The 15,990-nt window shown below is 44.4% G+C and overlaps 1 protein-coding gene across 1 annotated transcript in view; it reads right to left on the bottom strand.

Moving 5' to 3' along the window:
• The window catches only part of LOC122935955 (cytochrome P450 2K6-like), a 225,411-nt gene that overhangs the window by 161,432 nt on the left and 47,989 nt on the right, over window positions 1–15,990 (bottom strand). The window contains exons 3-5 of the mRNA XM_044291920.1: window positions 14,409–14,558; window positions 12,016–12,176; window positions 9,368–9,541 (exon numbers count right to left, since the gene is read on the bottom strand). Of these exons, the coding sequence (XP_044147855.1) occupies window positions 9,368–9,541; window positions 12,016–12,176; window positions 14,409–14,558 (485 nt within the window). The remainder of the gene's footprint in view (window positions 1–9,367; window positions 9,542–12,015; window positions 12,177–14,408; window positions 14,559–15,990) is intronic.

The following is a 15,990-nucleotide window of genomic DNA, read 5'->3' as shown; positions in this document are numbered from 1 at the left end:
TCCTTTGATAAATTATGCGCTATAGTTAAACCATCATGTTGTATATCCGACAAAATAACATCAAAATCCCTTTGCACCAGAGATATGAAAGCCTCTGCAGGATGTTGTGTTTTAGGAGGTTGAAAATGACTTTTCAGTCTCAAGCCAAATTGGCTCAATGTTAAACCGCTAGTTACTGGTGCGTTAATCCCAGAGGCTGACACATTCCCTGCTGCAAAATGAGCCTTCAATCTAACACTTCTAAAAAATCGCCGACAGTCCATATCAAACTGAAAAGTGTCAAATGATTCTGTTGGACTAAAGGATAAACCTTTCTCCAATAACTGTACCTGAATAGGAGTCAAATTTTTGGATGATATATTATATAGCAAAGTCTCATTTATACCTGGGACCTGGTGGTCATAGACGCTTGCGTTTCTCCTGTAGTGCCGTCCTGCTCTCCTTGTACTTTTCCTCTTCGGCGTCTTTGTCCTAAAAAAGGCGCCTGAGGGCGTACACCGGTGGAGTAATCGCTGCCTGATCCTGATGATTGAGAGCCTGTTCGGCGTGTAAAGCGTCTTGTAAATGGAATGGCCGTACCCAGCGAGTCCTGCCATTTATATATCCTTTTATTCTGATAATCCTCCAAGTCACGCGTATACTTTTTACGCTTGGTAGCTTCAATGTCCTTTTTCAGGTCGCTGCAATTTTTATCAATCTTTTGTTTTAAGGATATCAAATCCTCAGTAGTGAGAGAATCCTGTAGTTGCTGTTCAATCGATGAAATATGGATCTTGGTCTCAGCAATAGATGCGTTCAAATGTTCTATGGTGAGTATCATTAAATCATGAGACCACTTGTTAAGTATGTTGGCAAATTGAGTGCAATACTGCAGATCATCGCAGAAAAAAGTGGGTCTCAGATTAACCCTCAAGCCCCGTGGGATTCTCTGGTGTCTACAATACTCAGCTAGTGTAGCCGCATGTAGTTCCCACGCCACCAGTTTTCTCGATTCCTTCTCCCAATCCTTACCGCGTAATTCAGCAGGTGGTGTCTTCAGGAACTCCGTACTGGTGGTGACTTCTGACACGATTTCTCTCGCTCTTTCCTCACTGTATGCAAAGGACATGTCTGTTAAAATGTCTTAGATGAGGAAAAATTTGCTATTGCCTGTTCCCCTTCATTTTGACAGGTGTGCTCACAATGTTTCACAATTAAGGTTTCAAATAATTGAGCAGGTGCTGCCACCGCGTAGAGGTGGCAACAGGTTGCTATTACTGAAGAAATGTGAAAGTTTTTGGATTCATACCCTGCAGACCATTGAACCGAAAGGTTTAAATCGCGAGTATGATTTGAGTGCATTCCTGTAAGATCCAAAGAAATTTCTATTGTAACTACATTTTTAATGTATTATATGCATTCTTTATTCATTCAGTCACAGAAAAAATGAAAATAATGAAGCAAAAAGAATAAAAGAGCAGCAAGATACAATATGTTGTTACTTTGAGATAGCCAGTGGGTTATTTAGTTTTCAAATAGATGATGATTATTATTATTACATTGAATATGTTTATTGTAATTTCTAGATTTGTTGTATCCCATGTCCACTATGATTTCTCTTTTCTGTAATACCCTTAAAAATGTAATTGTATCATATATAGCATAGTACTTTGTTGCAACAATGTAGAGAATTGTTGCACCTTATGATTTGTATCTCCGTTTCTATGGTGATGTGACTTCATCACGTTCGACGCCCATGTAGGCGGGCTATTTAAATGTGTTCCATGCAATAGTTTATTATGCTTGACAAAGGCTCATACCTGAGCCGAAACACGTGTCGCTTCTGCGCTATTTCCTTTTATGCTGAAATAAAAGTTTGAAGATCCTGAGTGAAGTGCCGGTCTTCTGTTCCGTAACCCTCAATACTGTGGTTGTTTTTTGGCTATATCCTACATCAGGGGCAAGCTGTCACACCAAGTGCATTTAACCATCAATAGTGTGGTTATTTTTTGGCCATATACTACATCAGGGGCAAGCTGAGCGTGTCACCAAGTGCATTTAACCCTCAATACTGTGGTCTTTTTTTGGCTATATCCTACATCAGGGTCAAGCTGTCACGCCAAGTGCATTTAACCATCAATAGTGTGGTTATTTTTTGGCCATATACTACATCAGGGGCAAGCTGAGCCTGTCACCAAGTGCATTTAACCCTCAATAGTGTGGTTGTTTTTTTGGCTATATCCTACATCAGGGTCAAGCTGTAACACCAAGTGCATTTAACCATGAATAGTGTGGTTATTTTTTAGCTAAATCCTACATCAGGGGCTTGGCTGTGCTTGCTATTTTATTGAGGGGTGAAATACAATTGCCAAAATAGCAGTACCCTAAATCTGGTTGTTTCAGCTGTGGCCAGCCAATTGTAATACTGTCTGCTGTCTGGCAAAGGATATATTTTTGTTCAGGGTTGAAATACAATTCCCAACTTCCCAGCAATTTCCTAAATTAGTGGTTTCTGCTGTATCAGGGCTACTTTAAATCTATTAATTGAAAGGGTATATAAGATTCAAGGTGCAGATAGGGTCATTCTCAATAACTTCACACACACACTACTGTGCATATCCAAGTCTAATTCTGCCCGTAAACGTATACCTGTCACCCAGCGCCTAAATAATAGGCCTCAAATTTATAGTCAGCTAAATCTGTGGTTATTGCTGTGGCTGGGCAAGTTATTTAGTGTCCGTCAAAGCACAGTTTTTGTTCTGGGTTGAAATACAATTCCCAATTTAGCAATTCTCTAAATTAGTGGTTTCTGCTGTATCAGGCCTACTTTAAATCTATCCCTAAAAGGGTATATTAGATTCAAGGTGCTGATAGGGTCATTCTCAATAACTTCATACACACGCTACTGTGCATATCCAAGTCTAATTCTGTCCGTAAACATATACCTGTCACCCAGCGCCTAAATAATAGGCCTCAAATTTATAGTCAGCTAAATCTGTGGTTATTGCTGTAGCTGGTCAAGGTATTTTGTGTCCGTCAAAGCACAGTTTTTGTTCAGGGTTGAAATACAATTCCCAATTTAGCAATTCTATAAATTAGTGGTTTCTGCTGTATCAGGCCTACTTTAAATCTATCCCTAAAAGGGTATATTAGATTCAAGGTGCTGATAGGGTCATTCTCAAAAACTTCACACACATGCTACTGTGCATATCCAAGTCTAAATCTGTCTGTAAACGTATACCTGTCACCCAGCGCCTAAATAATAGGCCTCAAATTTAGATTCAGCTAAATCTGTGGTTATTGCTGTGCCTGTATTAGTGTAATACGGTACCTAAATAGATAGCCAGATAGTGTTAGGTGTCTGTAAAAAAAGGCCTGAATTTGAATTCAATACATTGGGCCAAATAATATTTTTGTTGTTGTGGTGAACGATAACAATGAGGAAAACATCTAGTAAAGGACGCGGACGCGGACATGGTCGTGCTGGTGTTAGTGGACCATCTGGTGCTGGGAGAGGACGTGGCCGTTCTGCCACAGCCACACGTCCTAGTGAACCAACTACCTCAGGTCCCAGTAGCCGCCAGAATTTACAGCGATATTTGGTGGGGCCCAATGCCGTTCTAAGGATGGTAAGGCCTGAGCAGGTACAGGCATTAGTCAATTGGGTGGCCGACAGTGGATCCAGCACGTTCACATTATCTCCCACCCAGTCTTCTGCAGAAAGCGCACAGATGGCGCCTGAAAACCAAGCCCATCAGTCTGTCACATCACCCCCATGCATACCAGGCAAACTGTCTGAGCCTCAAGTTATGCAGCAGTCTCTTATGCTGTTTGAAGACTCTGCTGGCAGGGTTTCCCAAGGGCATCCACCTAGCCCTTCCCCAGCGGTGGAAGACATAGAATGCACTGACGCACAACCACTTATGTTTCCTGATGATGAGGACATGGGAATACCACCTCAGCACGTCTCTGATGATGACGAAACACAGGTGCCAACTGCTGCGTCTTTCTGCAGTGTGCAGACTGAACAGGAGGTCAGGGATCAAGACTGGGTGGAAGACGATGCAGGGGACGATGAGGTCCTAGACCCCACATGGAATGAAGGTCGTGCCACTGACTTTCACAGTTCGGAGGAAAAGACAGTGGTGAGACCGAGCCAACAGCGTAGCAAAAGAGGGAGCAGTGGGCAAAAGCAGAACACCCGTCGCCAAGAGACTCCGCCTGCTACTGACCGCCGCCATCTGGGACCGAGCACCCCAAAGGCAGCTTCAAGGAGTTCCCTGGCATGGCACTTCTTCAAACAATGTGCTGACGACAAGACCCGAGTGGTTTGCACGCTGTGCCATCAGAGCCTGAAGCGAGGCATTAACGTTCTGAACCTTAGCACAACCTGCATGACCAGGCACCTGCATGCAAAGCATGAACTGCAGTGGAGTAAACACCTTAAAAACAAGGAAGTCACTCAGGCTCCCCCTGCTACCTCTTCTGCTGCTGCCGCCTCGGCCTCTTCTGCTGCTGCCGCCTCGGCCTCTTCTGCTGCTGCCGCCTCGGCCTCTTCCTCCGCCTCTGGAGGAACGTTGGCACCTGCCGCCCAGCAAACAGGGGATGTACCACCAACACCACCACCTCCGTCACCAAGCATCTCAACCATGTCACACGGCAGCGTTCAGCTCTCCATCTCACAAACATTTGAGAGAAAGCGTAAATTCCCACCTAGCCACCCTCGATCCCTGGCCCTGAACGCCAGCATTTCTAAACTACTGGCCTATGAAATGCTGTCATTTAGGCTGGTGGACACAGACAGCTTCAAACAGCTCATGTCGCTTGCTGTCCCACAGTATGTTGTTCCCAGCCGCCACTACTTCTCCAAGAGAGCCGTGCCTTCCCTGCACAACCAAGTATCCGGTAAAATCAAGTGTGCACTGCGCAACGCCATCTGTGGCAAGGTCCACCTAACCACAGAAACGTGGACCAGTAAGCACGGCCAGGGACGCTATATCTCCCTAACTGCACACTGGGTAAATGTAGTGGCGGCTGGGCCCCAGGCGGAGAGCTGTTTGGCGCACGTCCTTCCGCCGCCAAGGATCGCAGGGCAACATTCTTTGCCCCCTGTTGCCTCCTCCTCCTACTCGGCCTCATCCAGTCAGCCACACACCTTCACCACCAACTTCAGCACAGCCCGGGGTAAACGTCAGTAGGCTATTCTGAAACTCATATGTTTGGGGGACGGGCCCCACACCGCACAGGAGTTGTGGCGGGGTATAGAACAACAGACCGACGAGTGGTTGCTGCCGGTGAGCCTCAAGCCCGGCCTGGTGGTGTGCGTTAATGGGCGAAATCTCGTTGCAGCTCTGGGACTAGCCGGTTTGACGCACATCCCTTGCTTGGCGCATGTGCTGAATTTGGTGGTGCAGAAGTTCATTCACAACTACCCCGACATGTCAGAGCTGCTGCATAAAGTGCGGGCCGTCTGTTCGCGCTTCCGGCGTTCACATCCTGCCGCTGCTCGCCTGTCTGCGCTACAGCATAACTTCGGCTTTCCCGCTCACCGCCTCATATGCGACGTGCCCACCAGGTGGAACTCCACCTTGCACATGCTGGACAGACTGTGCGAGCAGCAGCAGGCCATAGTGGAGTTTCAGCTGCAGCACGCACGGGTCAGTCGCACTGCGGAACAGCACCACTTCACCACCAATGACTGGGCCTCCTGTGTGCCCTGTTGCGCTGTTTCGAGTACTCCACCAACATGGCCAGTGGCGATGACGCCGTTATCAGCGTTACAATACCACTTCTATGTCTCCTTGAGAAAACACTTAGGGCGATGATGGAAGAGGAGGTGGCCCAGGAGGAGGAGGAGGAGGAGGAAGAGGGGTCATTTTTAGCACTTTCAGGCCAGTCTCTTAGAAGTGACTCAGAGGGAGGTTTTTTGCAACAGCAGAGGCCAGGTACAAATGTGGCCAGCCAGGGCCCACTACTGGAGGATGAGGAGGAGGAGGTGGAGGAGGATGAGGATGAAGCATGGTCACAGCGGGGTGGCACCCAACGCAGCTCGGGCCCATCACTGGTGCGTGGCTGGGGGGAAAGGCAGGACGATGACGATACGCCTCCCACAGAGGACAGCTTGTCCTTACCTCTGGGCAGCCTGGCACACATGAGCGACTACATGCTGCAGTGCCTGCGCAACGACAGCAGAGTTGCCCACATTTTAACGTGTGCGGACTACTGGGTTGCCACCCTGCTGGATCCACGGTACAAAGACAATGTGCCCACCTTACTTCCTGCACTGGAGCGTGATAGGAAGATGCGCGAGTACAAGCGCACGTTGGTAGACGCGCTACTGAGAGCATTCCCAAATGTCACAGGGGAACAAGTGGAAGCCCAAGGCCAAGGCAGAGGAGGAGCAAGAGGTCGCCAAGGCAGCTGTGTCACGGCCAGCTCCTCTGAGGGCAGGGTTAGCATGGCAGAGATGTGGAAAACTTTTGTCAACACGCCACAGCTTACTGCACCACCACCTGATACGCAATGTGTTAGCAGGAGGCAACATTTCACTAACATGGTGGAACAGTACGTGTGCACACCCCTCCACGTATTGACTGATGGTTCGGCCCCATTCAGCTTCTGGGTCTCTAAATTGTCCACGTGGCCAGAGCTAGACTTTTATGCCTTGGAGGTGCTGGCCTGCCCGGCGGCCAGCGTTTTGTCTGAACGTGTATTCAGCACGGCAGGGGGCGTCATTACAGACAAACGCAGCCGCCTGTCTACAGCCAATGTGGACAAGCTGACGTTCATAAAAATGAACCAGGCATGGATCCCACAGGACCTGTCCATCCCTTGTGCAGATTAGACATTAACTACCTCCCCTTAACCATATATTATTGTACTCCAGGGCACTTCCTCATTCAATCCTATTTTTATTTTACCATTATATTGCGGGGCAACCCAAAGTTGAATAAACCTCTCCTCTGTCTGGGAGCCGGGGCCTAAATATATGACAATGGACTGTTCCAATGTTGGGTGACGTGAAGCATGATTCTCTGCTATGACATGAAGACTGATTCTCTGCTGACATGAAGCCAGATTCTCTGTTACGGGACCTCTCTCCTCTGCCTTGGTGTCGGGGCCTAAATTTATGACAAATGACTGTTACAGTGGTGGGTGACGTGAAGCCTGATTCTCTGCTATGACATGAAGACTGATTTTCTGCTGACATGAAGCCAGATTCTCTGTTACGGGACCGCTCTCCTCTGCCTGGGTGCCTGGGCCTAAATATCTGACAATGGACTGTTACAGTGGTGGGTGACATGAAGCATGATTCTCTGCTATGCCATGAAGACTGATTCTCTGCTGACATGAAGCCAGATTCTCTGTTACGGGACCTCTCTCCTCTGCCTGGGTGCCTGGGCCTAAATATCTGACAATGGACTGTTACAGTGGTGGGTGACGTGAAGCATGATTCTCTGCTATGACATGAGGACTGATTCTCTGCTGACATGAAGCCAGATTCTCTGTTACGGGACCTCTCTCCTCTGCCTGGGTGCCGGGGCCTAAATTTATGACAATGGACTGTTACAATGGTGGGTGACGTGAAGCATGATTCTCTGCTATGATATGAAGACTGATTCTCTGCTGACATGAAGCCAGATTCTCTGTTACCGGACCTCTCTCCTCTGCCTGGGTGCCTGGGCTTAAATATCTGACAATGGACTGTTCCAGTGTTGGGTGACGTGAAGCATGATTCTCTGCTATGACATGAAGACCGATTCTCTGCTGACATGAAGCCAAATTCTCTGTTATGGGACCTCTCTCCTCTGCCTGGGTGCCTGGGCCTAAATATCTGACAATGGACTGTTACAGTGGTGGGTGACGTGAAGCTTGATTCTCTGCTATGACATGAAGACTGATTCTCTGCTGACATGAAGCCAGATTCTCTGTTACGGGACCTCTCTCCTCTGCCTGGGTGCTGGGGCCTAAATTTATAACAATGGACTGTTACAGTGGTGGGTGACGTGAAGCATGATTCTCTACTATGATATGAAGACTGATTCTCTGCTGACATGAAGCCAGATTCTCTGTTACGGGACCTCTCTCCTCTGCCTGGGTGCCTGGGCCTAAATATCTGACAATGGACTGTTCCAGTGTTGGGTGACGTGAAGCATGATTCTCTGCTATGACATGAAGACCGATTCTCTGCTGACATGAAGCCAGATTCTCTGTTATGGGACCTCTCTCCTCTGCCTGGGTGCCTGGGCCTAAATATCTGACAATGGACTGTTCCAGTGTTGGGTGACGTGAAGCATGATTCTTTGCTATGACAAGAAGACTGATTCTCTGCTGACATGAAGCCAGATTCTCTGTTATGGGACCTCTCTCCTCTGCCTGGGTGCCGGGGCCTAAATATATGACAATGGACTGTTACAGCGGTGGGTGACATGAAGCCAGATTCTCTGCTATGGGACCTCTCTCCAATTGATATTGGTTAATTTTTATTTATTTTATTTTTATTTTTATTCATTTCCCTATCCACATTTGTTTGCAGGGGATTTACCTACATGTTGCTGCCTTTTGCAGCCCTCTAGCCCTTTCCTGGGCTGTTTTACAGCCTTTTTAGTGCCGAAAAGTTCGGGTCCCCATTGACTTCAATGGGGTTCGGGACGAAGTTCGGGTCAGGTTCGGATCCCAAACCCAAACATTTCCGGGAAGTTCGGCCGAACTTCTCGAACCCGAACATCCAGGTGTTCGCTCAACTCTATTTATGACCTCTTAGTAGTTTAATTTATGACCAGCAGAAAGTGAAAGTACCAATCACACAGTTAGAAAAACAGTTAACACTTTGTTACAGAATGGCTCAATATTTTTAATAAAGGCCAATTGAAAATATGATTTTTATCCAAAAATGAGTAAACAAAAATTGCCTCCGAAAATGTATGTAGGGGTTGTGCAACTTCAGTAAATGGCATTTGTCATGTAGACAAAGTTAATACAAGTCACTTCCTAATGTATTGTGATTGTCCATATTGCCTCCTTTGCTGGCTTGATTATTTTTGCCATGTCATTACACACTGCTCTTTTCCAGAGGTCACGCCCACTCTGCAATTAAACAGCAGTGGCCGTGAATAAACACTATGGGAAAAGGCAGGCGTCTCTGATGTCTGGGACCACAGGATTTCACATTGACTGGAACTTTTTCCTAGGGTGTGCAAGCACTGCCAGCGTTGCGGGAATATATGGTGTTTGTAACCACTGGAAACAAGCACTGTATAACGCAATGGAAAAATGAATAATGCCACCAGACATTATAAAATATACAATCTTTATGACCTTTCTGTATGGAAAGCATTTTTAATTAACCACCCATATACCATTCAGAGTACCCAAATCCTTACTGTACCTCTTTTTGTCGGACAAGAAACACATCAATAAAACTTCTCTGATCATTTTCATCCAAGTTCTTCAGATGTTGTACAAATGTTCTTTCAATAAAGTCACACAGTTCTGCAACATTTTCCTGAATTGTTTTGTGACTACCAGGGAGAAGCGCGATGAACGGGAATATGTTGAAGAGCTGGTAAAATAATGAAAATAAATTGCAATAAGTACGTTTTAAGGGGGTTGCCCTGCTGATATCTATCTATCGAGAGAGTATCCATAAAGCGGCTCTGTCACTAGGATCAACCCTATTAAACCAGGCATACTGCTCGTGGGTCTCATAATGCTGATTAAAATGATACCTTTCTTTTGCCTGTACAATAAACAGCTGCAGAGATATGTGTGTTTTTATTCATATGCAAATCAGGAGTTCAAGCACCAGGAAACAGGGCTGAATCCTTTGAGCACTTTGTCCGCACACTCCCCTTGATTGAGAGGGCTAGACATGTTAAGGGTAGAGCTGTGTGCTAGAGCTAATGTGTGAGCATGTAAATATCATATCACTATGTACTCTAGCTTCATGACGCTGAAATCTGCTCAGAAAGCTACTCTACATATTACTGCTTTATTCACATACAGAATATATGATTATAAAGACACCAGTAATATAAGTTGGCTTATAAGTATAAAAAAAAACATGTTTTTCTAAATAGTCAGCATAATGTGACCTACCAGACAGTATGTCTGGTTTCACAGGGTTGATCCTGGTGACAACACCTCTTTAACTGCTATGTTTTATATGCATTGCTTTGTAATATCATTTGGGCTGTGCCATTTTATCCATCAGTGGAAGTACTAGTTGGCAATGGTTAGCAAGAACAGGGCTAACCACCCTTTTTCTCCCCTCTCGGTAAGAATGGGCTGAAAAACTTCCTGCCAATAGGGGAATATCCAGTCTAGAAAGAGTAGCGAGTCAGTCCAAGGAGGAGAGAGGTCCTGTTCTGATAGTTGGAGAGTTGGAAAGCAGCTCAAAGAGCAGACCATAGCTTTGACCAAGTGAGAGAATTTGCAGAACCAGTTCCTATTCCTTGCAAGAACTGCAACTAAAGACAAGACTAAAATGAAGCCTTGAAATTTCCAGACAGTAGAGTGATTGGCGAGAAAAAGCTCTAGAGACACTGCTGTGAGGTGAGGGATAACAGATAAGACATTATCACCAACCCAACTACACCAGTATCATCTAAGTGCAGAATCATCTTTAGGAGTTAGGACACCATGAAGCTACTATAACATCACTACGTCAGGGCCACTACTACTCTCATCCTCTGCACTGACTCCCACAGTGGCTCGCTGCATATAGTCAATACAGTGATTGGCTGATAGGTTATTTCCTATGTTTTGAGAAGGGCCAGGAAGTAAAGACTGGTAGGGGACACATCGAAATGTGAGCTGCATGGAATGGGTGAGGGATGACTTTTATTATGATTTTATTATTTTACATAATTCTAGAATAATTTTAAGTCTTTTGAATGTCATGGTAGTCTTAACTGAAGATTTAGCAATTATCTAATGTGTTTTATAGTAAAAAAGTGTAGCTTAATTCCCAAGTGAAATCCACAGTAGAGTTAAAATTTGCGTTGCAGGTGAATTTACACTGGATTGTTTTCACAGCATATGGATAAGGTTTCTTAAAATTGCATCCACATTGCTGGCTGGCTCAGACGGGCCCGCAGGGGAACAGGTGAATCCTTTAGTGGGCCCATGACCAAGTTCGGCCCCTAGTGCCCCACCCACTGCTTAAATAGCACATGGCACAGTAGACTACACTATATACAGATAGGCAACATACAGCACCTCAAACAGTCTCTGATCTTATAAAGTACTAAGTAGATTATTTAACAAACAATCCAATTTATTATTATAGATATTTTAGGTGGTTGAGATGACTTCTCGGTATAGAGGCAGACAAGCTAGGCTTCCCCCGTAACTTGCCGTCTTGAAGTCACTGCAGGGATCCTCTAATCAATCATCTTGTTGCGTTTTGCTGCTGCCTGACTGTGTGAGCAGACAAAATATGTTTGTAGATTTACAAAAATATGGGCTTGTACTGGTGAGTCCTAGACACCACAATCCATCACTGTTTGCTGGTACTGTAAAACTGGATTTGGCACAACGAAATCCGCAATGAAAACATACAGTGTTAATGTCTCTTAAAATTCATTATAAAATGGTTCAAACTTTCTTTATATATCTTTATAACAGTCAAAACTCAGATTTTCTAATGTACAGCTCCACAGGAGCATCTGACAGGCGGCTCTGAAAGAGCAGTGGGGTGGTTGAATAGGTATCTCTTTTATTATTTTATGACAACCCATTTGGCCAACATTATAGGGGGCTCAGTAGCTTACTGCATACTCTTCATACATTGAACTAAAAATAACAGTGTACAGTAAGCTCCTTAGCTCCCTCTACCAAGAACATGTAAATCTTTGCCTGTGCAGGGGATATAGATCTCTTTGTCACAAATAATATAGATGTTATTAAAATAAATATATATTAAAAATGTATGTGTAGAATAGATTCACTGAAACTTGCAAATCCAAACCTGGAATATAGTTCCTACCTTCATCATCAGTTAAAAAATAAAGACTATGATTTCAATGACATTACCGAAACCATTGGAGCTCCCAAAAGTCTAACATTCTCATTTGTCAGGTATAGCAGTCTCTTAAACTGAGGATCATCATAATCCATTCGATATCCAAGTAAAATTGAAACGATTATATTCGCGACAGCCGCATTCAAGATCATAAGGTTTTCAAAAGGCTTCCCTAAAGAGACAGTAAGTGATAAACAAACATGAATACCATGAACCAGAATGTTGAAACTGTACAAGAAGGGTAACTTGTAGCTACTTGGCCCCTGTACAAATATGTAAGAATATAATTTGTAAGAATATAACTTTCAGTAAGATCAGAATCTCAGCACATCTGCTTCTGGCTTTCTTCTCTCTCAGCTCTTTCTCTCTGTGCATGTGCAGCAAGTATCTGCCCCTTCTTGCTTTTTCTGTTTAGTAGTACTTTATAAACAACATAACACTGTGACTGGATACAGACAATCACATAATGTAGTTATTGCAATACAGAGAATAATATGCATTATTCCAACATTCTCTCCTACCATGTGCCATTTGTTATACTGTTGCATTCTTATATGTCAGAGAAGCTCCCTCAGGCACCAGCACCTTGGTGTAACTACTACTTAAAGATGAGTGAACTTTGCAAAATTTTGTCCGGCAGACTTTTCAGGTTTGTTTCAGATGAATACAGTAAAACTTTACAATTTTACTGCACATGATGGTGGGAAAAAGCACTAGGGAAGAAGAAGGATGCTCACATCACGAAAAGGAAGTGGGGTGCTGCCAGGGAGTGAGAGATGAAGAGCTGAGGCTGGCTGTGCCTCCTAGCACAAATGAAGCTGCTGCAAACCTCAAAAGCAGCTACCTGCAAGGGCATTTCTTAATTTTCTTTCCAATTCTAACTGAAATCCTTTTTCTTTTTTCTTTTTTTTTGGTTGAATAAGCTCAACACGTGTTTTACCATCCAGATGATAAATGTAGCATTTGAAATCTCAGTGAAAACACTTTAAATACTAGTCCAAACTCCGTGCCAGGGCATCACATAGTTATTTTTTTAAATAACATACGTGTGTCTTACAATACAAAGGTAGCGGAGGATATCATCTGTGAGTGGTAAAGTGACATCCTAGGTTTAAATCTGTGTTGTTCCATCTCCACACAGTTCAAATGTATATATATATTTTTTTGGGTTGAAGTTTTAAAAACCAGCATATACATGTCCTACGAATACTCAGGGTAGCAGAGGTTAACAATTGGGTGGAAAAGTGTCTACTTGGCAAAGATCTGTTGTTGTTTCATCTCCACACAGTTCAAATTAAAAAAAAATTAGATTATGTTTTCAAAACCATATACACGTCTTACAATATGCAGTATAGTGGAGGATAATATCTCTGAGTGATAACTAGTGTTGAGCGAACTGAAGCATTCAAAGTAGAATTCGGTCTGAAGTTTAGGACAACTTTAATTGTAAACTAATCCGAATGTCCTTGTGCTTCGTGGTAACAAATCAGTTTTCCTAAAATAGTGGCTGCACGTGTAGTGTCCCACTAGGTAAATGTGGGCACTACACAAGGGTCAATTGGGCCACATTGTTCCCCACCCCCTGTGGGACAGGGTCATTGTATTTTATATGATGCTTATATGTGTATTTTTACTGTTTTCACCTGTATCAGGCCTGTTAGGGGTAGTTCCTCCTCCTAGACAGTAGAGGGAGCTAGGGAACCCCTTAGTATATATAGTCAGGTCCTGTTCAGGGAGGGGAGTGTAGAGTCAGAAGTGAGTGAGGACTTTAGCTACTACTACTATTAGGTACTACGGCTCAGATACCTATCACCTATACCACCACTAGGCCAGATAAAGCTCAAGTCTGATCCTTACAGACGACATCTATAACCACAAGTGCCAATATATAGTCATCCAACCTGCCACTATAACCCCTCAACTAGTGTCAGAAACTGCACTCTGAATTTTCTGCTACTTGATGTACTGCATGTTATGTCTTGTTCTAAGCAAAAATAGTTATTCATTTACTTCTGGCCTAATTCTTCAAACTACATTTCCGCTGCACTGATCCCCAGGGAGCAACACTATGAAGGAGTATAGAGTAACACAACATCTCATCAGGGTCACTACTTCTGCCGTCTTCTGCACCGGCTCCTCAGGGGCTCGCTGCATCCACAATTAGTGGGACAATAGACATTTTCCCTCCAACTAACTGAAGAATTTTCAAAGATCCTGTCTCCTCTCCACTTTTTAAGAGCAAACATCCCTGTGCTTTAGTTTAGCTATTGAAGCAGGGTTGTTGACCCTATTTATTATGTGATTTATCAATAAAACGTTTTTTTTTTTTTGTTTTGTTTTTTTAATCATTTTTATCAGGAAATAGTGAATATCTGAACTGGAAAATATAATCAGCATACTATACCTTTAAAAGTTGCAAAGTATTTTATTACAGTGGTGCATTCCTCAGCAACTTTCTCTTCTAGGCTACTTTTTCCCATGCCAAAATCCCTTAATGTGGTTATTGTAAATCTTCTCATAGTTTTCCAATTTTCTCCTTGTGAAAGAGTAAGTCCTGCAACATTAAAATATCGTCATTTTAAAATGCACCGAATACCATTATTCTACAACTCCATTTCCAAAAAAGTTGGCGCTCTGTGTAAAATGTGAATGAATGTAAATAGAAAAAGAAGGAAATAATTTGCAAATCTCATAGACCCATATTTTATTCACAATAGATCATAGAAAAAAAAAAAAAAAAAAAGTAATTAGAACTACATGTCAGCAAAAATCTAAAAAAAGTTGGGACAGGGTCAACATAAGGCTGGAAAAGTAAGTGCTACTAATAAAATAGAAAGCTGGAGGAGCAATTACATGACTAGGTATAAATAGAGCATGTTAGAGAGGCAGAGGCTATCAGAAGCATGGACATGAACAACGCGTTATGAATGGCTAGGGGACTTCTGTTTTTCCATGGTGTAGTTTATAAAACCACAAGCTGCAAAAAAAGGTGTTGTCCCATCTGGGCCCCTGTAGTGAAGGGAGAGCACAGTGTGCTTGCACGGTCATCCTCCATTATGCTATGAGTGTTCTGATACTATCTGATCACTGGTTCTGAAATTTTTAGAAATTCTATAGTAGTGAATGGAGATAATGCTCATGTTATGCACACTGTTATGGGGAACGTGTGGGTGACACTTTTATGGGGACCTGCGGCTGACTGTTATGGGGAAACTGTGGTGGACACACTGCTATGGAGGATCTGTGGATGACACACTGTTATGGGGGATCTGTGGAAGACCCTGTTAAGGGGTATCTGGCTGTGATACGGCCACAATGTGTGACATAGTTCTCAAACTATACTCCAACGCGCGCCCCCCCCCCCCTTAATAACAATGCAGACCACCTAAACAATGTTGTCTTTATTAGTTTACCTAGAGCCCTCTATGGCCCAGACAGTCATGTGGTAATTGAACACAGCACGGCCACGTCACAAGCACCACATGAGCATGCCATTTGGTTGTGCCCTCAAGTCACAGGAAGCCCACAGGACACAAGGAGCTCACACAGAGGCACAGGGAGAACACACAGGGGGCACAGGGAGAACTCAGATGGGGGCACAGGGAAAACACAGAGCTGACAGTGGGAACTATCAGGTCAGTGACCATCAGTACTTGAGGGCAGTGCAGGGCTGCTACAATGAGAGTGTGACCCCAGCAGCCCTGTGCCCCCTCCTCCACAGACACAGCTGCATGCTTCTTACTAGATGGACATACCAGGTGCTTTAATAGAAGGGTCCTGGGAGCTCCTGCAGGCCGGCAGCTGAGGTCAGAGCCTGGGGGCCAGATGCAGCAGAAGGCCCAGTCACCCAGTCTGATGTTTGGGCCTTGCAGCCTGGAGAAAGTGCAGGCAAAGGCTGGAGGGCGGGGCTATGTTTCCTCCACCCACACAGAACGTCCTGATGCTGGCCTGTCACTGAGCTCTGGAGAGAACCGGGGGGGGGGGGG

This window comes from Bufo gargarizans, chromosome 4 (assembly GCF_014858855.1).
Source record: "Bufo gargarizans isolate SCDJY-AF-19 chromosome 4, ASM1485885v1, whole genome shotgun sequence".
Taxonomy (NCBI): domain Eukaryota; kingdom Metazoa; phylum Chordata; class Amphibia; order Anura; family Bufonidae; genus Bufo; species Bufo gargarizans.
Note: the sequence above shows the minus strand (reverse complement) of the source record. Positions and strands in the feature narration are given on the sequence as shown.